We start from the raw sequence: 24,886 nt of genomic DNA on the forward strand, positions 1-24,886 counted from the left end.
GTGCAATTGGCATGGTGACTGCAGGAACGTCCACCACAGCTGTTGCCCAAGTATTGAATGTTAATATCTCTACCATAAGCCGCCTAACGTATTTTTGTGTTTACATGTTGCGTTTATATTTTTTGTTCAGTTGTGTCGCAATAGAGGAATATTTTACATTCAAACAGAAATGAGGAGAATGAATTAATGTTCATCTTTCATCACCCTGATTAAGACAGCTTGGCTGGTATTACATTTTTGCATCTGAGCTCCTAGAGTGTGCGGCTCTCTTTTATTTTCATCAAGGCCATGGAAAAACGGACAAGTGACCAAATAGAGACGCGAGACGAGAAACAGAGGCGATATTAGACATAACAGAAGAGATATTAACAGGAAGTCACCAAGTGCCTGAATTTCAGCCTCAGTCAGATAAATAACAATGTGATATACTGAAAGTCTAATGCAGTAGCTCGAATCATACCGGCATAGCAGACTTAAAAATCAGGATTATAAATAATATACATGATGTATACATTTACACATGTAAACATTCTCCACCCTACTCTAACCACCTGACAGGACATGCGTGGACGACATCCTGTCACTGTTTTTGGTTTGACTGGTGCTGAGAGCTACAGTAAGTCCCAATGAACGCCGGGGAAACAGGAATTCAGATGACCCTCACAGGACGTGAGAGCTGCTTGCATATTTGTTATTCCTAGGAGATTTTTACAGAGACACAAAGACATTTGTCTAGATCGTAAAAATTCATCAAAAGAACATTTTTATTTTTGGTGTTAATTTAAGGTTAGGCATAAGGTTAGCAGTGTGGTTACGGTTAAGCATAAGAGTAGCAGTGTGGTGAAGGTTTAAAATAACATTTTAAGAAGATGAATTGAAGAAATGGACAGGGTTAACGACTTTATGGCTGGGATAACTAGTATCACGCCCCAAAATTTCCTAGGAAAAACTCATTTGTGAGCTTCTTAGCTTACACTTCTGAGGCATGTTCATTAGGGTACACCATTGAAAATAGCTTTGAACAATTTAGGTTTACGTTCCAAAAATTGTTATTGGACCAGTACAGTTCAGAGAACACTCAGCACCATTAGGCTGTACCAGGTCTTCAGCCCAGTTATATTTTCTACAAATGCCTCAAAACCCTTCCTTCCTTCCTTCCTTCCTTCCTTCCTTCCTTCCTTCCTTCCTTCCTTCCTTCCTTCCTTCCTTCCTTCCTTCCTTCCTTCCTTCCATAATAATTGTTCTGATTTGACAGGGTCTGTTGACAGAGATGTGATGGAGAGAAAACAACCACACGACAGACCAGATATAAATCACCAAGAAAGGACTGAAGGAAGAATTCAACAGGATGTCTGTCTTCAGGGGGACTAGACGAATACGGCCCTGTACAATGACCCAGGCAAACAGGGGAGTCATTTCATTGGTTCCAGCAGAATTATGAGGCGTGTCTCTACGAGGTTGCAATGAAATCGGGGTTAAGATTTGTTTTGCTGCAAACTGAACATAAAACAGTTGATCAGATTCACTGTTTTCAATAAAACACCAACTCTTTTATTGTACACATTAGACAGTCTAACAGAGGTCTTTGGAGACAGACTTCTGCCCTCTTTGAAGCAGAGGCCCTGCCCTCACTGTTTCCTGTCCACTTCCTGGTTACGACAATAGAACCCCAGGGCCACGTTCAGCAGCCACAACGTTGCAGATAGAAACACCAGAAATAGAGCCAACATGATTCCTTATTCTACAGGTCAGAGAGGCATGTTTGTTCTACAGAGCATATTTCTATCTGAACGTTCCCAAACATTGTGTCTTGCTGAACGCCCCCCCCCCCCAGGGGGAATGGATCATTATCAATGTGATTTGTAAACAACAGGGCTGTGTTCAGCAGAGCACACTTGTGGAATGTTCAGATATATTTTTTTGTAGAACTAACATGCCTCTCTGACCTGCAGGATGAGGAATCACAAAGCTCTATTCATGATATTTGTCTGCAACCCTCCACAACGTTTTTAACTGCAGACTGAATGAGGCTCAGATGTGTATTTGCATGTTACAAATATTATTATTAAGACAGAGCCAATGACCTGTTTTCCTGCCCCTCTATGTACAGCCTGTCTTCCTGTCACAACGCCCCTCTACGTACAGCCCGTCTTCCTGTCACAACGCCCCTCTACGGACAGCCTGTCTTCCTGTCACAACGCCCCTCTACGTACAGCCTGTCTTCCTGTCACAACGCCCCTTAACGTACAGCCCGTCTTCCTGTCACAACGCCCCTCTACGTACAGCCTGTCTTCCTGTCACAACGCCCCTCTACGTACAGCCTGTCTTCCTGTCACAACGCCCCTCAACGTACAGCATATAGATATATTAATTGACGCGAGTCATTCCTGACCTGGGCACAGTGTATATATGTAACTTATTCAACATCCATTTATTTCGACAGTAAAATACACAAAAACAAAAATGTACTATAATTGTCACCCAATAAGAAGTTGTGCAGACAGTTGATGAATACATTAGTTGATAAATAAACACCTTATAAAACATACAGCTCTTTCGGCTAGATCGTCCTAGATGCAGATCACTGCGAGGAGATCAAAATGTTAGTTACATCAACATTTCAATAATGGAAATTCTCTAACAAACTGAAGTAAATCTTGTAGCGTCTTCCACCCGTCTTCCTATAAACCTTTAAGGCAGCGGTGGAATAGAATATTCTGGATTTGACCTTTGACATGGTTTTTTACCATCTGACAAGAACAGTAATGATTGTGGATAAATAAAACCGTATTTCTCTGATCTGCTCGCAAACGGGCAGTAAACACCGTTGCAGAACATGAATGACCCACGAGCCAATCGCCTTGGTTACGGTTCGATCTTCATCTTTGTTATAGTTTGTGCAGGGGGGGGGGGGGGGGGGGGGTGTTCGATATGAAAATGATAGTTGTCTTTGTGAAAATATGCTATAAGCAGCCATTTCAGCTTGACGGTTTCTTTGTTAATGAAGATGTCAGGCTCACAAGGAGGCCCTGAAGCAACGCTGAACAGAGCTGTTCCACAGAGCTGCTTCCCTTTGATATTTAAGTTACAACTGTGCACCAATACTGTATTTTAACAGGCCCTTTAATATAGACCACAGAATCTGACTTTTAATATGAAAAGACTTGCTACAGTGACATAAAGTCAGTATTTTGGCTAGATTTGAACCCACTTAAAGCTGCAATCAGCAGTAAAAAAAAAAAAAACTATAAATGAACTCCCCGCCCCTGTTTTGGTAAAAAGCTGAGGGACTGGGCTGAAGAACCAGACAGGGCTATGGATGGAAGGACTGATGTGGTGACAGTTGAGCTCATGAGGTATTTATCAGTTACATTCTTCAAGAATCCAAACTGGATGTAGCAACTGTTGCAGGACACTTCAACCCCAGAGGTTTTCACCAACATTGTAAAGACCTGGTTATTTTCTAGAGATTAATTCATTTAATGTGGTTAGTGAATTATTTTAAAGGTAAAAAAAACAACAACAACCTGTCCCTGATTTTAAGGTGAACCTTGTTACATGAACTGAACCCTCGTTTAAATAAGGTGAAACTATTCCTTCTTAAATGTTATTTTTTTTCCAAAAGCAACATTGAACAGTCAAATCAGTGTAAAGCAGGTGAGCTGGTTCTGCTCTTTTTGTACATTTTCTGATGTTTTGTGGTGGAAACCTGAGGCGGGTTGAGCAGAACACGTTACATGTTACCCAGAAATATATATATTTAAAAAAAGAAGCTTGCCTTCGATTGCCCCTCCCTGTTGCACACAACAAGCTTCCATCCCCCCCCCCCCCCCCCCCCCCCCGGCACAAAGAGATTTATGGCTGATTTAACATGAACTCTTCAACCCTGTTACAGTCAACCCTGTTACAGTACTTGGCACTTACTAGAGTCACTGTTTTACAGCATTTTGAAAGCTCTTTGTGCAGTCAGACACACAGTGTTAAAGCGTTATCATTAAGGTCCATCAGTCAGATCTCTTCAGACTGGGAAACGTGTCTGTTTTTAACATTTTTTTATTAGATTTATTTTCCCAAGTTACATTCTCCATCAGGGACTCTTTATCTAGCACGGCCCAGACCAGCTGAGCACTCATCCATTAGCCTGGTTCCAGATCAGTCTTGTGCCAACTCTTACGGTCATTTTCAGACCAAAACAGATCTGGGATCAGACTCCTCTGTCTCCAACTCCTCATAATACAACATGGTACAGATTCTTTGTGACGTCAGACACACAGCGGGGAATCATGAAAGATCCATCAGACTTGACCATCATAACGCCATGACGACCATTTAGAAAGCTCAGAGACACGGTGACCATCATAACGCCATGACGACCATTTAGAAAGTTCAGAGACACGGTGACCATCATAACGCCATGACGACCATTTAGAAAGCTCAGAGACACGTTGACCATCATAACGCCATGACGACCATTTAGAAAGTTCAGAGACACGGTGACCATCATAACGCCATGACGACCATTTAGAAAGCTCAGAGACACGGTGACCATCATAACGCCATGACGACCATTTAGAAAGCTCAGAGACACGGTGACCATCATAACGCCATGACGACCATTTAGAAAGCTCAGAGACACGGTGACCATCATAACGCCATGACAACCATTTAGAAAGCTCAGAGACACGTTGGCCATCATAACGCCATGACGACCATTTAGAAAGCTCAGACATGTTGACCATCATAACGCCATGACGACCATTTAGACAGCTCAGAGACACGCTGGTCTGCCATCGTACCGCCATCACAGTCACGCCCTCTTTATCTTGGGATTCAAAACCTGAAATGTTCATCCAAGATTCAACTTTGAAGACGGTTAACTAGCATCAACAAACATGATAATAACAACATTAAAGCTGCCAATGTTCGACTGATCCTCCAAGAGTAATAATCCTTCCCTAAAAAAATGAAATAAAAAAAAGTCTCAAAATTGTGTCTGACCTTTAGAATGTAACAACCCTACCAAGTGTCACAAAACAGTGGCCACTGACCTCTCACAGAGTTACTATAACAACCAGCATAACAAAATGGCCGCCTGTCGTGGTGTCTGGTCCAGGCAGTTACCGACAGTTTAAGTCACCTGTCTTCCCTGGTTACTGACAGCTCAAATAAAAAATGGCCACCGACACCTGTTGTCCCCGGTTTCTGAAGTCAAAATGGCCACCGACACCTGTTGTCCCCGGTTTCTGAAGTCAAAATGGCCACCGACACCTGTTGTCCCCGGTTTCTGAAGTCAAAATGGCCACCGACACCTGTTGTCCCCGGTTTCTGAAGTCAAAATGGCCACCGACACCTGTTGTCCCTGGTTTCTGAAGTCAAAATGGCCACCGACACCTGTTGTCCCCGGTTTCTGAAGTCAAAATGGAGACGGGCTGGGAAGTTACTGACAGGTCAAGTTGGGGTCATTGAGCCAGGCCCAGATCTGGATCATCTCCTGCGGTGTCCGGCTGTGTACCAGCATCAGACCCTTATAGGCACACGGGTTCCTCCTGTACTTCTCCTCAATGTCAAACGTCTTGAAGCCTTTGTGTTTCTCCGGCCCCAGCCCCAGCTTCCTCAGACACATCCCTGTGTAAACGTCGTCGATGGGGTAGAGAGGTACGTGCTGCGAGGCTCCGTGCAGCCGTCTGGCCAGGTCCCCGGAGTACAGATACCCCCCTCCGCCCGCGTATGGCGGGTACTTGCCAACGAACAAACTCTCTGGGATGAAGTACTTCACCTTTTTATCCCTGTTTGGCCCCGCGTTGGTGATCACATCCCCTACAAACAGGTCCCTTGCCCGGGGCCCCGAGAGGCCCTCGAGGAAGGCCAGGATCCTCAACGTATTGACAAAGACGTCATCGTCCCCTTTAAAGACGAACTGAGCTCCAGGGCAGCGTGTGGTCATCCAGTCCAGGAAGAGCACCTCCTTGACGGTCAGGTTGAAGAACGAGTCCCGGTAGTCCCACTGGGGGTAGAGTTAAAACGATTATTATACAACAAAAAATACTACATATAGATTTGAGTATTTGGTTCATTATTCCACTGTTTATCCCATGTTATATGTCAGCATACTAAGAGTCTGAGTATCTCTGTGTCACACCAATACTGCAACATTGGACAAGACACACAGTTGAAGTCAGAAGTTCACATACACTTAGGTTGGAGTCATTAAAACTTGTTTTTCAAATTTCTTGTTAACAAAATATAGTTTTGGCGGTTAGGACATTACATTGTGCATGACAAGTAATTTTTACAACAATTGTTTACAGACAGATTATTTCACTGTATCACAATTCCAGTAGGTCAAGCATACACTAAGTTGACTGTGCCTTTAAACAGCTCGGAAAATTCCAGAAAATTATGTCATGGCTTTAGAAGCTTCTGATAAGCGAATTGACACAATTTGAGTCCATTGGAAGGTGTACCTGAAATCAGCCAAGACCTCAGAAAAAAAATTGTAGACCTCCACAAGTCTGGTTCATCCTTGGGATCAATTTCCAAATGCCTGAAGGTACCACGTTCATCTATACAAACAATAGTGTGCAAGTATAAACACCATGGGACCACGCAGCCGTCATACCGCTCAGGAAGGAGACGTGTTCTGTCTCCTAGAGATGAACATACTTAGGTGCGAAAAGTGCAAATCAATCACAGAACAGCAAAGAACTGTCCTATATCGACACAACCTGAAAGGACACTCAGCAAGGAAGAAGCCACTTCTCCAAAACCGCCATAAAAAAGCCAGACTACGGTTTGCAACTGCACATGGGGACAAAGATCGTACTTTTTTGGAGAAATGTCCTCAAAAAATTGTGGGCAGAACTGAAAACGCATGTGCGACCAAGGAGGCCTACAAACCTGACTCAGTTACACCAGCTCTGTCAGGAGGAATGGGCCAAAATTCACCCAACTTATTGTGGGAAGCGTGTGGAAGGCTCCCCGAAGCGTTCGACCCAAGTTAAACAAATTAAAAAGGCAACGCTACCGAATACTAACTGAGTGTATGTAAACTTCTGACCCACTGGGAATGTGATGAAAGAAATAAAAGCTGAAATAAATAATTCTCTCTACTATTATTCTGACATTTCACAATCTTAAAATAAAGTGGTGATCCTAACTGACCTTAGACAGAGCATTTTTACCATGATTAAATGTCAGGAATTGTGAAAACCTGAGTTTAAATGTATTTGGCCAAGGTGTATGTAAACGTCTGACTTCCAACTGTATTACAGATCAAAACCAACATTGTGGACCACTCAGTGAGTTCAAAAGACACCATACAACATCACCACACAAATACAATATTATATTTAAAAACACCCCCCTTGTCGATTGATGAACCGGTGTGTCAATCTAAGTAACATAATAACATAAACCCCCATCAAAATCTGCCAGTTTCAGGTAGAGATCTGTTTGGTGGTGGGGGGGGGGGGGGGGGGGGGGTTCAACATGTAAAAGATAAACACATCTAGCATTTCCTGAGCTGTCTTATAGCTCCTTGATATGGGACTGACACTTCAAAACCTTGTTCGTTATGATTTGTTCTTTGACCGTCTTCTCTGGCATTTATGAATGTGTTATGGGATTTCGTAGTAAAAGGACAAATTCAATATGTTATCAAATCATTTTTAAAATATATATTTTTTTAGAACCTAAAGGGGTCCTAAAATAAAAAAAACTAATAGCTAAATGATCCACGGTTTGACCAACTTAAAACAATTCTATGTCAGCTTATAACCCCCACCCCCTCACAACATTTTAGGGTGTTTTCCCATAAAGTCCCCTTTAAAATAACCAATCTCAGTCCCCTTTAAAATAACCAATCTCAGTCCCCTTTAAAATAACCAATCTCAGTCCCCTTTAAAATAACCAATCTCAGTCCCCTTTAAAATAACCAATCTCAGTCCTCTTTAAAATAACCAATCCCAGTCCTCTTTAAAATAACCAATCCCAGTCCTCTTTAAAATAACCAATCCCAGTCCCCTTTAAAATAACCAATCTCAGTCCCCTTTAAAATAACCAATCTCAGTCCCCTTTAAAATAACCAATCTCAGTCCCCTTTAAAATAACCAATCTCAGTCCCCTTTAAAATAACCAATCTCAGTCCTCTTTAAAATAACCAATCCCAGTCCTCTTTAAAATAACCAATCCCAGTCCTCTTTAAAATAACCAATCCCAGTCCTCTTTAAAATAACCAATCTCAGTCCTCTTTAAAATAACCAATCCCAGTCCTCTTTAAAATAACCAATCCCAGTCCTCTTTAAAATAACCAATCTCAGTCCTCTTTAAAATAACCAATCTCAGTCCTCTTTAAAATAACCAATCTCAGTCCTCTTTAAAATAACCAATCTCAGTCCTCTTTAAAATAACCAATCTCAGTCCTCTTTAAAATAACCAATCTCAGTCCTCTTTAAAATAACCAATCCCAGTCCTCTTTAAAATAACCAATCTCAGTCCTCTTTAAAGTAAATATATATATATATATATAATAAAAAAGGCTGAAGAAAAACTAAAGCCTCCGTTGTCTTTTTAGTCACACTGCCCTGGGAAATAAATGGCACAATTTAAATTTGCTCAAGCACACCTGTTAATTGAAATGCATTCCAGGTGGCTACCTCATGAAACTGGTTGAGAGAATCCCAAGAGTGTGCAAAGCTGTCATCAAGGCAAAGGGTGGTTTCTTTGAAGAATCTCAAATATATTTTGAGATGTTAAACACTTTTTTGGTTACTACATGATTCCATATGTGTTATTTCATAGTTTTGATGTCGTCACTATTATTATGCAATGTAGAAAATAGGAAAAGTAAATAAAAACCCTGGAATGAATAGGTGTGTCCAAACTTTTGGACATTAACGTGTCTATTATTGACACCCCGAGGACATTAACGTGTCTATTATTGACACCCCGAGGACAATTAACGTGTCTATTATTGACACCCCGAGGACATTAACGTGTCTATTACTGACACCCCGAGGACATTAACGTGTCTATTATTGACACCCCGAGGACATTAACGTGTCTATTATTGACACCCCGAGGACATTAACGTGTCTATTATTGACACCCCGAGGACAATTAACGTGTCTATTATTGACACCCCGAGGACATTAACGTGTCTATTATTGACACCCCGAGGACAATTAACGTGTCTATTATTGACACCCCGAGGACAATTAACGTGTCTATTATTGACACCCCGAGGACAATTAACGTGTCTATTATTGACACCCCGAGGACAATTAACGTGTCTATTATTGACACCCCGAGGACAATTAACGTGTCTATTATTGACACCCCGAGGACATTAACGTGTCTATTATTGACACCCCGAGGACATTAACGTGTCTATTATTGACACCCCGAGGACATTAACGTGTCTATTATTGACACCCCGAGGACATTAACGTGTCTATTATTGACACCCCGAGGACATTAACGTGTCTATTATTGACACCCCGAGGACATTAACGTGTCTATTATTGACACCCCGAGGACATTAACGTGTCTATTATTGACACCCCGAGGACATTAACGTGTCTATTATTGACACCCTGAGGACATTAACGTGTATATTCTTGATACCTGCAGGATGTCGCGGTGGTGAGTGTTCTCATAGCGCAGCATCTCCGACAGATCTGGGTGGTGGTCCACGGCCGTGGTGTTGCCGAGCAGGAACACCGTGACAACCGTCCGGTTGGCGAGGACGCCGGCTCGACCCCACGACTGGCGGATGGCCTGGCGGCGGTCAAAGTGAGGAGCGAGGGATTTGATGGCCAGTAGGAGGAAGGGCGGCTCCCCTCTCCGGGTCTTTTGGCAGACGTGAGGCTGGTCCACCACTAGAGGGTACGACCGACAGCGCATGTAGAGCAGGAAGTCTTTAAAACGAGGAGGTAGGGAATTGTAGTCTTTCACGTGAGTGGTGACTCTGTAGTCCGGTTGGCAGGGGTCAGGGTTCAGCCCCGTGTCGTTGAGCCAATCAGGGACAGGTCTGACATCATCATCATCATCGCTAGTGTTGTTACTATTGGAGGAGGCGAGGATGGGGTTGTGTTGGAGGTCCAGTCTCTGTTGCTGGCGGTTCCAGTAGGCCTGACTAGGAGCCAGTTTGGACCAGAATCGCTTGGAGGGGACAAGGACCTTGAATGGAGGAAGGAAGGACGAAATTAATAAATGAATTGAATATCCTAAACCGAGAACAACAAAACATACCTTTAAAAAAAAAGAGGATTAAAAAAGACAATTCAACACTGATTTAACACAAAGACAATTCAACACTGATTTAACACAAAGACAATTCAACACTGATTTAACACAAAGACAATTCAACACTGATTTATCACAAAGACAATTCAACACTGATTTAACAAAGACAATTCAACACTGATTTAACACAAAGATTATTCAACACGTTTCAACAATTAAAGCCCTGTGCAGTCTTTTTAATTTCATATGTAAAATCACAGTAGGTTTAATAAATGACGGTTCCTTTCTCAAAAATAACTCCAAATATATTTTATTATTTATTTCCCCGAGCCTCCTCTTGCTAGGGGAATGCTGAGTCTGATCGTGTGGGCGTGTCCTTCAAAGGAGGAGGATACATATGCAAATAAGAGATGACTGGTCATAGGTCAGAATAATCAGATCCGATTGTGATGTCATGCTGAGGGCCAAAAACTCCATCCCACCTGAACATGCAAAAACAATCCAAGCGTTTAAATTGACAAGCTTTTACACTAAAAGGGCTTTATCATCATTTTCACAATTTCAGTGTTACTTCATCCTCCAAGTGAAACATGGTTTGTGTGGAAATATTATTAAAAACACAGAAAAGTCAACAGGCCCCGACATATTCGCAAAGCGTAGAATCAGTTCGGTCTTTTAGACGAGTGGTTTTCAGACCTCACCTCAGGGACTCCCAGCCATTCCATCACAGGAGGTTGGTGGCACCTTAATTGGGGAGGACAGGCTCGTGGTAACGGCTGGAGCGGAATTATTTCAAATACATGGTTTCCAAGTGTTTGATGCCATTCCATTTGCTCCATCCCAGCCATTAGTATGAGCCATCCTCCCCTCAGCAGCCTCCACTGCATTCCACGTATGATTGTGTCTAGACTTGACACTTAGATGTGACTTCTGCTAAACGAGTGGTTTTGTGGTCTGACTGTGTTCCGATCTGACTGACCACTTCAGGAGGTTTTGGACGTTGTTACGTACGTTGGAGGAGGGAACGCAACACCCTGCTACATCTCAGCTCCCCCGTGGAGTGAAACACAACACCCTGCTACATCTCAGCTCCCCCGTGGAGGGTAACAGTATGGTGATTAACACAACACCCTGCTACATCTCAGCTCCCAGTGGAGTGAAACACAACACCCTGCTACATCTCAGCTCCCAGTGGAGTGAAACACAACACCCTGCTACATCTCAGCTCCCAGTGGAGTGAAACAACACCCTGCTACATCTCAGCTCCCAGTGGAGTGAAACAACACCCTGATACATCTCAGCTCCCAGTGGAGGGAAACACCCTGCTACATCTCAGCTCCCAGTGGAGTGAAACAACACCCTGCTACATCTCAGCTCCCAGTGGAGTGAAACAACACCCTGATACATCTCAGCTCCCAGTGGAGTGAAACACAACACCCTGCTACATCTCAGCTCCCAGTGGCGTGAAACACAACACCCTGCTACATCTCAGCTCCCAGTGGAGTGAAACAACACCCTGATACATCTCAGCTCCCAGTGGAGTGAAACAACACCCTGATACATCTCAGCTCCCAGTGGAGGGAAACACCCTGCTACATCTCAGCTCCCAGTGGAGTGAAACAACACCCTGCTACATCTCAGCTCCCAGTGGAGTGAAACAACACCCTGATACATCTCAGCTCCCAGTGGAGGGAAACACCCTGCTACATCTCAGCTCCCAGTGGAGTGAAACAACACCCTGCTTACATCTCAGCTCCCAGTAGAGTGAAACAACACCCTGATACATCTCAGCCCCCAGTGGAGTGAAACACAACACCCTGCTACATCTCAGCTCCCAGTGGAGGGAAACACCCTGCTACATCCCAGCTCCCAGTGGAGTGAAACACAACACCCTGCTACATCTCAGCTCCCAGTGGAGTGAAACAACACCCTGCTACATCTCAGCTCCCAGTGGAGTGAAACAACACCCTGCTACATCTCAGCTCCCAGTGGAGTGAAACACAACACCCTGCTACATCTCAGCTCCCAGTGGAGTGAAACAGTATGGTACATCCCAGCCCCCAGTGGAGGGTAACAGTATGGTGATCGGAGGTGCAGGGAAGGACGACAGAGGCAGAGAAAAACACTTTACAGGGAATTTATTCTTCCTTCACAAGGTAAGGTGGGGAAAAGGGGCTGGACGGAACCAAAGCAAAGAAAGTTAAAAGTTAGAGTCCCCGCCTCTGACCCCGCATCCCCACCTCTGACCCCGCATCCCCACCTCTGACCTAACCTTGAGCACCGCCTGGCGCGCTAACCAGAATACAGGTGGTGGTCCACCCAGGTCTTACCTCGTGTGCATAGACAGATTCAATACTACAGGTCACGTATGCCCGCAGGCCTCTTGCCTAAACGTTCCCAAGGTGCCCTCCCCCCCGGGAACAAATGAAACAGAAAAATTACTAATACTTTAAGTGAACAATTTCAATAACTAAAACCACTAAGTCGTATTGGCAGACACAGACCCCGGAAGGAGTGGCTACAAAATAATATCCACACAACGTTTACTGACCGCCACAATAATCAACACAGGACATAAAGAGAAGCTGTTTTTCCCTGACCAAGGAACACGGGCTTTTATCAAGCTGGAGAAGGAGTTGGTGATTGGAGAGACAAGCTGTATCCCCTGACGAGAGGGAGGGGTCAGAGCTCAATCCACCATGGGGCTGACCAATCAGCTGCTTAGAATCCAGGAAGCCATTTCCTCAAATGAACATACAAACTCACAACACAGAAACTGGGGAACGTAACAGACGTAGATCAAGGCTACTGAAAGCGCGTACAGTGGGCTCTGTTGGTAGAAGGCATAGTGGAAATGGAATATAGAGCAGGAAAAGGGGATTGTGACACACTGTGACCCCGGTAGACACATTTACACGTGGATACATGATGTGTCCAGAACTCTCTGATCAGAATACTAAAGCTGCATGAACTGTCAAGTCTAGACACCTCCAGTCATCAGTTAATCATCAAGCCCTTGATTAGTGTGAATCAGGACAGATGGTTCAGTGATACAAAAACATTGTGAGACTTCTGGGGGTCCCCGAGGAGAGGTTAGAGAAGCAGTTCTACATCACAATGAATATTGTCCTGTCACCTCCCCCCCACCGTTTGTCCTCACCTTGTGGTGCCCCCTCTTCACCTTGTTGTGTCCCTTGTCCTGTCCCCTCCTCACCTTGTCCTGTCCCCTCTCACCTTGTCCTGTCCCCTCTCACCTTGTCCTGTCCCCTCTCACCTTGTCCTGTCCCCTCTCACCTTGTCCTGTCCCCTCTCACCTTGTCCTGTCCCCTCTCACCTTGTCGTGTCTTTTGTCCTGTCCTCCTCCTCACCTTGTTGTGTCTCTTGTCCTGTCCCCTCCTCACCTTGTTGCGTCTCTTGTCCTGTCCCCTCTCACCTTGTTGTGTCCCTTGTCCTGTCCTCCTCCTCCTCCGTGGAACACTAGGATGAAGATGAAGAGATTGACCGTCATCAACGTCACCAGAAACTTCAGCTTCCTCCTCAGGCCCGCCATGACCTCTAGCTACGACCTCTGATCTCTAGCCACCTAGAGGGAGGGAGAGCGGAGAGATAGACGGGGGAGGGGAGAGAGAGATAGACGGGGGAGAGGAGAGAGAGATAGACGGGGGAGAGGAGAGAGAGATAGACGGGGGAGAGGAGAGAGAGATAGACGGGGGAGAGGAGAGAAAGATAGACGGGGGAGAGGAGAGAGAGATAGACGGGGGAGAGGAGAGAGAGAGATAGACGAGGGAGAGGAGGGGGAGGATGTAATGTCTGCACTTCAAGAGAACACAGGTTTATAAGAATCAATGCTCCAGAATAATGCATGAGCAATTTCAGATGAATGGTAATCAAATTGCAAATCTACAATTTATTCAAACTCTGCTCGACTCTACGATGGAGACTTTTGGGTCAGTTTGAACATTTGAAATTATTTATTTTGAAATGGCCAGAAAGTCTTTCAGGAAAGTTGGAAATGTTATTTAGGGAAATGTAATGTTTCTAGGCAGCGAATCACTGATCATGTGCTTTATCATTCAGAGAGCCCTCGTGATCCTAATCTGTGGTCCTGGTCTGACTGATGACAACTGCACAACCTAGGGGAGATATTGGCTGTGCAGGTTTGGCTTCCAACCCTACAAGAGCACAGCTGATACAGCCAACCAAGGTGGAATCATAACCACAAGGATGTGGGTGTGGGGGCACAAAAAAAAATACACCCCTCCTCCTCAACACACCCACCTCCCTCCCTAAACCTCCCCCTCTCCCCTAAACACCCCCTCACTAATCTGGACCTCATCTCAGAGTGACTCAACAGATTGAATAAAACAGGATGGGATCCTGGAGATTTTGGCTGTTCAAAACAGAGTTTATAAAACCTTTATAGACTCACTCCCTTTTCACTGGGTTACTCTGGGTGACTTCATTTACTAGTTATTATCTCTACTGACACCATCCCTGGGTTACTTCATTTACTAGTTATTATCTCTACTGACACCATCCCTGGGTTACTTCATTTACTAGTTATTATCTCTACTGACACCATCCCTGGGTTACTTCATTTACTAGTTATTATCTCTACTGACACCATCCCTGGGTTACATCATTTACTAGAGTTATTGTCTGACACCATCCCTGGGTTACATCATTTACTAGAGTTATTGTCTGACACCATCCCTGGGTTACATCATTTACTAGTTATTGTCTGACACCATCCCTGGGTTACTTCATTTACTAGTTGTCTGACACCATCCCTGGGTTACTTCATTTACTAGTTGTCTGACACCATCCCTGGGTTACTTAATTTACTAGTTATTGTCTCCACTGACACCATCCCTGGGTTACTTCATTTACTAGTTGTCTGACACCATCCCTAGGTTACTTCATTTACTAGTTATTATCTGACACCATCCCTGGGTTACTTCATTTACTAGAGAGTTATTGTCTGACACCATCCCTGGGTTATTCATTTACTAGTTATTGTCTGATACCATCCCTGGGTTCTTCATTTACTAGTTATTGTCTGACACCATCCCTGGGTGACTTCATTTACTAGTTATTGTCTGACACCATCCCTGGGTTACTTCATTTACTAGTTATTATCTGACACCATCCCTGGGTTACTTCATTTACTAGTTATTGTCTGACACCATTCCTGGGTTACTTCATTTACTAGTTATTGTCTGACACCATCCCTGGGTGACTTCATTTACTAGTTATTGTCTGACACCATCCCTGGGTTACTTCATTTACTAGTTATTGTCTGACACCATCCCTGGGTGACTTCATTTACTAGTTATTGTCTGACACCATCCCTGGGTTACTTCATTTACTAGTTATTATCTGACACCATCCCTGGGTTACTTCATTTACTAGTTATTGTCTGACAACATCCCTGGGTTACTTCATTTACTAGTTATTATCTGACACCATCCCTGGGTGACTTCATTTACTAGTTATTGTCTGACACCATCCTTGGGTGACTTCATTTACTAGTTATTGTCTGACACCATCCCTGGGTTACTTCATTTACTAGTTATTGTCTGACACCATCCCTGGGTTACTTCATTTACTAGTTATTATCTGACACCATTCCTGGGTTACTTCATTTACTAGTTATTGTCTGACACCATTCCTGGGTTACTTCATTTACTAGTTATTATCTGACACCATCCCTGGGTTACTTCATTTACTAGTTATTATCTGACACCATCCCTGGGTTACTTCATTTACTAGAGTTATTGTCTCTACTGTCTGACACCATTCCTGGGTTACTTCATTTACTAGTTATTGTCTGACACCATCCATGGGTTACTTCATTTACTAGTTATTGTCTCTACTGACACCATCCCTGGGTTACTTCATTTACTAGTTATTGTCTCTACTGACACCATCTCTGGGTTACTTCATTTACTAGTTATTGTCTGACACCATCCCTGGGTTACTTCATTTACTAGGTATTGTCTCTACTGACACCATCCCTGGGTTACTTCATTTACTAGTTATTGTCTCTACTGACACCATCTCTGGGTTACTTCATTTACTAGTTATTGTCTGACACCATCCCTGGGTTACTTCATTTACTAGTTGTCTGACACCATCCCTGGGTTACTTCATTTACTAGTTGTCTGACACCATCCCTGGGTTACTTCATTTACTAGGTATTGTCTCTACTGACATCAGTGACATGCAAAAATTGGGCGACTCATTTGCATTTAAGCTGAGGCTAAACATTTGCTTTGATTTCATTGATAAGAACATAGTAGAACATAGTGTTGAACTGCTGCTAAGACCTGGTCACCATCACACACAAAAAGACAGGATTCCTGTTCGGACAAAATCAAATATTTACATTCTTCTCTTGCTATTCCAGTTGGAATGAGCAGAACAACCCACCTGAGCAAGGCTGAACGCAGACTCTCTCCCTCCCCCACTAACCCTTCTCAGAGTACTTCTCCCATCGAAACACAATGACCTCCTCTTTACCCACCATAACCCTCCCCCATTCTCTTCCCCTCTATTTCGGATTTCTTCCTCTCACTACTTCCAGGTGTCCTTTATCTTGCTTCCTCATCTCTCCCTCGTTCTACCCTTTCGCTGTCTTGTGTTTCAGTTTCACTGTCTCCTAGCAACACTTCTGCCCCAGTGCCTTCAGGCCCCCTGTGTCCTCTCATCCTCCCTCTTCTTCATTCTCTCCCTCTCAGTCATCCTCCCCTCACACCTATAGTACACAAGCAATCTTTATTGCATTGACTCTCTACTGTTCTTTTACCTGTGAGCATAACAGTTGGTTTTACCTGTGTAGGTGGGTGGAGTCTCTCTCTCTCTGTGTGTGTGTGTAACAGGAGTTGGTCTTACCTGTGTGGCGGGTGGAGTGTGTCAGGCTTCACTGTCCTCTCAGTCTGGCCTCACAGCTCTTAACCCATACTGAGTCCCACCCCCTGGGGAACAGCAGCCAATGGGACACAGAGGGGGGAGGGGTGTGGCAGCAACCTGTAGGCAAGAAAGACCAACTGTGTGTCAACACCACGATAGAGATGACCAGGAACAGTATGAGACACTGTTTAGAACTAAGCTGTTCTCAAACACACAGAACGAGAAAGAAGCTAATATTATTCTCAGACGAGTCTAAATTCTTGCATCATTTCTTTCATTCTACCACTGCTGAGGGCTTCTGTTATTTACATGCTGAGGGCTTCTGTTATCTACAATCAATCAGACATTCTGTGGACTCTCATTTCAGTGCCACCTAGACATGTTGTTGCATGATGGTCCTGCTCTCATGCTTGACAGCAGGGTACAGAGAACTGTGATAATCATTAACTTATTGGCTTTCTGAGCAAACAAGAGGGGTCAGTAACAAGAAAAGGCAGGCAGCCACTCACACACTGTGGGACATGTGAAAAGTGATTCCAGAACAGTCCGTGATCCTGGTTACCCTGGTTAGCCCTACTAAGCTTGGGAGGTATCCAGACTGTCATACCGACCTTGTGCCATAATGGGATATCCGGTAATACCGGCACTGAACACTAGGGGGTAACTGTAATCCAAAAGGTTAGCAATACTAACAAGTACATGTAAAATCCCATAGAGAATGCTAACTAAATGCTAATGAGCGCATTGATTAGCAGGACAGACATGCCAGCTCAAAGTTCTACAAGGAACTCAAAAATGCTACTCACAGATTGCTGCACAAACACAAAACAAATAAACAGGAAGGCTCTTGATCCAGGAGGGAATTATCAGCTGTTACCAAGCAAAACTTGATTTTGGAAGAAGCTTAACCACTAGCTACTAAATTAGCTGCAGAGTATTTAGCACATTTTAGACAGTATACATGTTTATGCGCGTAACCCCACTCTACGCGTGTAACCCCACTCTACGCGTGTAACCCCACTCTACGCGCGTATGGTGTGAAGAGATGAGCGAGGTCCAAAAATTACGAAGGGTGACAGACACCGAGGTCTAGGTTTGTGTCAGCACACCAACACTATTCAAACTGTCAGACTGATGGCAGTGAGTCAGACACACTCTCACACCCCACCCCCTCTCTGAGATGTTTTGTGAATTTAGGCCAAGACCTATTTCCATTTTAGTCCCCACCTAGTTGCCCCCCACCTAGTTGCCCCCATCATGTCCATTGGTTGTTAGCTAGCGGTGGCTAAAGTTAGCTGAAGTTTGTAATGGCTGTTTAAAGAGAACTGAACCATGGATGACAGTTTCTCCTGGTTTACCTACTACCTTCAGGGTGAGGAACCATCTAACAGCAAGTTGTAAAATAGTCAACTAGTCCTTTCAGGAGATTCCAGAGACATTACTGTAACGTAAACTAGTCCTTTCAGGAGATTCCAGAGACATTACTGTAACGTAAACTAGTCCTTTCAGGAGATTCCAGAGACATTACTGTAACGTAAACTTGTCCTTTCAGGAGATTCCAGAGACATTACTGTAACGTAAACTTGTCCTTTCAGGAGATTCCAGAGACATTACTGTAACGTAAACTTGAGCATTTCCTCTGTCTCGACCACTACCCCTGGAGGTTATGGGTGAGCCTTCCTCCAGTCACTCCCCTCAGAGCAGGGCAGCGGTAACAGAACGGTCTCGACCACTACCCCTGGAGGTTATGGGTGAGCCTTCCTCCAGTCACTCCCCTCAGAGCAGGGCAGCGGTAACAGAACGGTCTCGACCACTACCGGCGGAGGTTATGGGTGAGCCTTCCTCCAGTCACTCCCCTCAGAGCAGGGCAGCGGAAACAGAACGGTCTCGACCACTACCGCCGGAGGTTATGGGTGAGCCTTCCTCCAGTCACTCCCCTCAGAGCAGGGCAGCGGTAACAGAACGGTCTCGACCACTACCGCCGGAGGTTATGGGTGAGCCTTCCTCCAGTCACTCCCCTCAGAGCAGGGCAGCGGTAACAGAACGGTCTCGACCACTACCGCCGGAGGTTATGGGTGAGCCTTCCTCCAGTCACTCCCCTCAGAGCAGGGCAGCGGAAACAGAACGGTCTCGACCACTACCGCCGGAGGTTATGGGTGAGCCTTCCTCCAGTCACTCCCCTCAGAGCAGGGCAGCGGTAACAGAACGGTCTCATTGAGTACAACACTCCTACAGTAAAACATCTTAACAGCAGAGTAAATGTATTTCAAACAGCTGAAAATGTATAGATATGAGACTTGTTTTATTGAGATTTTAACTGAAATTGCAATAACAGTCAGTTACATTGACATTTTTGCAGTAGGTAAAAATAAAAAAATAAAGAGTCCTCTGTGATTTGTCTGGCTGCAGTGAGCCATGTAAAACAGCTGATGTCACCTCACACCGAATTACCCACGTTTTCAGTCAGAGTTTACTTTACCATATGACTTGAATTATATGGATCAAAATGACGCCTGGTTTGTTCTAATGTTGTAAGGTAGGCCTACTGTACTTTATATTTGTATGGGGGGGGGGGGCTAATCACTCATGTTTGATCGGCTAACGTTACTTGACGAAGAGTTTGTTCGCTGTAGTAACGGTGCTCTCGTCTTGAAGCTAAAAAGTAATGAGTGTAACGTTAAGGACGAGAATATAAACCCTTTAATTGTTTGCACATCCTTGTGAATTGTTGTGTTATTCAAGAGTTTAATATCCTGTGGCGGACTGCCATAGCATCGAATAGTCCCCGCGATATGCAACTGTTCAGGGAAGTCAGGAACCAATACACGCAGTCAGTCAGGAAAGCAAAGGCCAGCTTTTTCAAACAGAAATTTGCATCCTGTAGCTCCAACTCCAAAAAGTTTTGGGACACTAAAGTCCATGGAGAACAAGAGCACCTCCTCCCAGCTGCCCACTGCACTGAGGCTAGGTAACACGGTCACCACCGATAAATCCATTATAATTGAACATTTCAATAAGCATTTCTCAATGGCTGGCCATGCCTTCCTCCTGCTTCCAAGCCGGTCACGGGTGCACCTCAGCCACGCTCAAGGTACTAAACGATACTGTATATAGACTTTATTTTCTCTACTGTGTCATTGACTTGTTTGTGTTATTGGCTTGTTTACTGTTTACTCCATGTATAACTCTATGGTGTTGTTTGTGTCGAACTGCTTTGCTTTATCTTGGCCAGGTCGCAGTTGTAAATGAGAACTTGTTCTCAACTGGCCAACCTGGTTAAATAAAGGTGAAATTTAAAAATGTAAAAAATGAATATATGGTTGAGATGAAAAGTTGCTTGCATAGTGGAATAGTTTGTTGTAAGCGTGCTTAGCGACTGGTAGTTGCCTACGTTACTGGGATATTTACATTTTAAAACTACAGCGCAAGAACGTCCGTTGCCCAGCCCCCAAACTCTCTCTCGGCCGGCACAGGACAGTCCGTTGCCCAGCCCCCAAACTATCTCTCTCGGCCGGCACAGGACAGTCCGTTGCCCAGCCCCCAAACTATCTCTCTCGGCCGGCACAGGACAGTCCGTTGCCCAGCCCCCAAACTCTCTCTCTCGGCAGGCACAGGACAGTCCGTTGCCAAGCCCCCAAACTCTCTCTCGGCAGGCACAGGACAGTCCGTTGTGAATGTAAATGGAAAAGTTATGTCAATATTATGTACATTTGAATCTCATCACGGTGCCTCTGCTAGAACTCTCTTCAACTTGAATAAGCCCTAAATCAGTCTCTGAAGACTGGAGTCGCAGCCAAAGACCTCATTAAAACAATTATACAAGATAACAGCAGGAAGGAAGTCTAACTCAAACACACACCCTCATTACCTCTGACCATAATACTGCTCTGGCTGTTGGCTGATGAAGAATAAAAAAATAAAATGGAGTAGTTTGAAATGCAAAATATCATTTTTCATAGTGTGCAATGCAAGTGGAGTCTAAACAGAAGGAGGTCATGCTGAATGAAGCTTGTTATGAGAGTAATCCAGCCAGACAATGGGAGGATCTCAATTAGATACTCCTCGCGTCCTCTCTCCTCCTCAAAAACCCTTTGGATGAGAAAGCCAGATGTCTCTCCCCTCTGACCTTCTCCTCCAATGAGTTTTGAGAAGGAAGCGAGGAGGGAGATTACGAGAGGATGTGAGGAGTATGCAATTGAGATTCTCCCATTGTGCATCATCTCTTCTCCATCTGGACTTATTGGAAATCATGTGACGGTCTCAGCAATATGGTGGACGTATCCAGGAAGGGAATCATGTGTCGGTCTCAGCAATATGGTGGACGTATCCAGGAAGTGAATCATGTGACGGTCTCAGCAATATGGTGGACGTATCCAGGAAGTGAATCATGTGACGGTCTCAGCAATATGGTGGACGTATCCAGGAAGGGAATCATGTGTCGGTCTCAGCAATATGGTGGACGTATCCAGGAAGTGAATCATGTGACGGTCTCAGCAATATGGTGGACGTATCCAGGAAGTGAATCATGTGACGGTCTCAGCAATATGGTGCACGTATCCAGGAAGTGAATCATGTGACGGTCTCAGCAATATGGTGGACGTATCCAGGAAGGGAATCATGTGACGGTCTCAGCAATATGGTGGACGTATCCAGGAAGTGAATCATGTGACGGTCTCAGCAATATGGTGGACGTATCCAGGAAGGGAATCATGTGACGGTCTCAGCAATATGGTGGACGTATCCAGGAAGGGAATCATGTGTCGGTCTCAGCAATATGGTGGACGTATCCAGGAAGGGAATCATGTGACGGTCTCAGCAATATGGTGGACGTATCCAGGAAGTGAATCATGTGACGGTCTCAGCAATATGGTGGACGTATCCAGGAAGTGAATCATGCGACGGTCTCAGCAATATGGTGGACGTATCCAGGAAGGGAATCATGTGACGGTCTCAGCAATATGGTGGACGTATCCAGGAAGTGAATCATGTGACGGTCTCAGCAATATGGTGGACGTATCCAGGAAGGGAATCATGTGACGGTCTCAGCAATATGGTGGACGTATCCAGGAAGGGAATCATGTGACGGTCTCAGCAATATGGTGGACGTATCCAGGAAGGGAATCATGTGACGGTCTCAGCAATATGGTGGACGTATCCAGGAAGGGAATCATGTGACGGTCTCAGCAATATGGTGGACGTATCCAGGAAGTGAATCATGTGACGGTCTCAGCAATATGGTGGACGTATCCTGGAAGTACATTTTTTTTCATAAATGTATTATGAAATAATGACGTTAATGATTTTAGCTTTTTAATGGAAATTCCAAAGCCAAAATTATTAAATTAACATTAAATTGTCTGTCAGGTCCAAATAGAAAAATAGGAAATTACTATGAAATAGTAAAATGTATATGAAATAATTCTGACAAAATCCTTTCACTAGTTCTTCAAAGTAGATGAGGTATACTTTCAAAAACGTCGTCTCTGTCCCTCTCTCTCATTGTTGTGTTCATCCCTCTCTCTCGTCGTTGTGTTCATCCCTCTCTCTCGTCGTTGTGTTCATCCCTCTCTCTCATCGTTGTGTTCATCCCTCTCTCTCTCGTCGTTGTGTTCATCCCTCTCTCTCATCGTTGTGTTCATCCCTCTCTCTCGTCGTTGTGTTCATTGCTCTCTCGGAGTCTGTGTAAATAACATAACGTAGCAGGCATAAATAAAGTGTAGGCCTATCCATCCAGAGAAGTGTATACCATGAGGAGATGCTCATAGGCCTATCCATCCAGAGAAGTGTTTACCATGAGGAGATGCTCACGTCTCTGCTCTAACAATGGGAGTCGTTCTCCCAAAGGCAGGACGACAGGTGACAAATCTATGTTCAATATAAACCAATATAAACGCATTGGGGTAATTTAGGCCAGATTTTGTCGAAAGTGTAACTTCTCGGGTCGCCTCGTCCTCTCCGAGCTGGGAAAAACTACCGCAATGGATTATGGTCATTGTAATGAGTTAAAGTTTCTATCCTGAACTGGGGTGAATATTTTCTTAATGAAAACAACTCCCTTCAGCCCAGCGTCCCACATCGTTCTTGACTTGATTTCTCTGGTGAATGAAATCTAGCGCTGGGCTCACACAAAAAACTAAAGTGGAATTCAAGTAACTGAACCGATGTCGGTCAATTAGTTGTTTAATAACCCCTCCCCGCCCAAAAAAAAGAGAGGTTGGTTAATCACTCAGCACTACAAGACTAACTTACAAATCAACAACAGAAACGGGTTAGCTGACATGACTAACTGAGTGACTGACAGACATAAGAGAACAATTGCTGATGGACAAACACTTCAAAATGGCACTTGGTCTATTCTACTATTCTAACTGAGTTCCAAAAGGTCCGGGGCCCGTTTTTGGAAATTGATCCGTGGGCCTATAAAAGTTGACCTCCCTGATTTAGAGGCTATAATAATATATACACTGCTCAAAAAAATAAAGGGAACACTAAAATAACACATCCTAGATCTGAATGAATGAAATATTCTTTCTTCTTTACATGGTTGAATGTGCTGACAACAAAATCACACAAAAATGATCAATGGAAATCAAATGCATCAACCCATGGAGGTCTGGATTTGGAGTCAAAATTAAAGTGGAAAACCACACTACAGGCTGATCCAACTTTGATGTAATGTTCTTAAAACAAGTCAAAATGAGGCTCAGTAGTGTGTGTGGTCTCCACGTGCCTGTGTGACCTCCCTACAACGCCTGGGCATGCTCCTGATGAGGTGGCGGATGGTCTCCTGAGGGATCTCCTCCCAGACCTGGACTAAAGCATCCGCCAACTCCTGGACAGTCTGTGGTGCAACGTGGCGTTGGTGGATGGAGCGAGACATGATGTCCCAGATGTGCTCAATTGGATTCAGGTCTGGGGAACGGGCGGGCCAGTCCATAGCATCAATGCCTTCCTCTTGCAGGAACTGCTGACACACTCCAGCCACATTAGGTCTAGCATTGTCTTGCATTAGGAGGAACCCAGGGCCAACCGCACCAGCATATGGTCTCACAAGGGGTCTGAGGATCTCATCTCGGTACCTAATGGCAGTCAGGCTACCTCTGGCGAGCACATGGAGGGCTGTGCTGCCCCCCAAAGAAATGCCACCCCACACCATGACTGACCCACCGCCAAACCAGTCATGCTGGAAGATGTTGCAGGCAGCAGAATGTTCTCCACGGCGTCTCCAGACTGTGTCACATGTGCTCAGTGTGAACCTGCTTTCATCTGAAGAGCACAGGGCACCAGTGGTGAATTTGCCTTGGTGTTCTCTGGCAAATGCCAAACGTCCTGCACGGTGTTGGGCTGTAAGCACAACCCCCACCTGTGGACGTCGGAACCTCATATACCACCCTCATGGAGTCTGTTTCTGACTGTTTGAGCAGACACGTGCACATTTGTGGCCTGCTGGAGGTCATTTTGCAGGGCTCTGGCAGTGCTCCTCCTGCTCCTCCTTGCACAAAGGCGGAGATAGCGGTCCTGCTGCGGGGTTGTTGCCCTCCTACGGCCTCCTCCACGTCTCCTGATGTACTGGCCTGTCTCCTGGTAGTGCCTCAATGCTCTGGACACTACGCTGACAGACACAGCAAACCTTCTTGCCACAGCTCACATTGATGTGCCATCCTGGATGAGCTGCACTACCTGAGCCACTTGTGTGGGTTGTAGACTCCGTCTCATGCTACCACTAGAG

The 24,886-nt window shown here is 44.7% G+C and overlaps 1 protein-coding gene across 1 annotated transcript; it reads right to left on the reverse strand.

Annotated features, from left to right (window-relative positions):
• Nucleotides 1-4,039: 4,039 nt before the first annotated feature.
• LOC139397465 (N-acetyllactosaminide beta-1,3-N-acetylglucosaminyltransferase 2-like) lies at nt 4,040-17,276 on the reverse strand. Its single transcript, XM_071144159.1, has 4 exons — nt 17,140-17,276; nt 13,679-13,828; nt 9,625-10,179; nt 4,040-6,004 (listed from the first exon to the last, which is right to left on the reverse strand). The coding sequence occupies exons 2-4, from the start codon at nt 13,793-13,795 to the stop codon at nt 5,438-5,440; spliced, it is 1,239 nt and encodes a 412-aa protein (XP_071000260.1). The 5' UTR covers nt 13,796-13,828; nt 17,140-17,276; the 3' UTR covers nt 4,040-5,437.
• Between the last annotated feature and the right edge of the window lie 7,610 nt (nt 17,277-24,886).

This window comes from Oncorhynchus clarkii, unplaced genomic scaffold (genome assembly GCF_045791955.1).
Source record: "Oncorhynchus clarkii lewisi isolate Uvic-CL-2024 unplaced genomic scaffold, UVic_Ocla_1.0 unplaced_contig_7013_pilon_pilon, whole genome shotgun sequence".
In the NCBI taxonomy this organism is placed as follows: domain Eukaryota; kingdom Metazoa; phylum Chordata; class Actinopteri; order Salmoniformes; family Salmonidae; genus Oncorhynchus; species Oncorhynchus clarkii.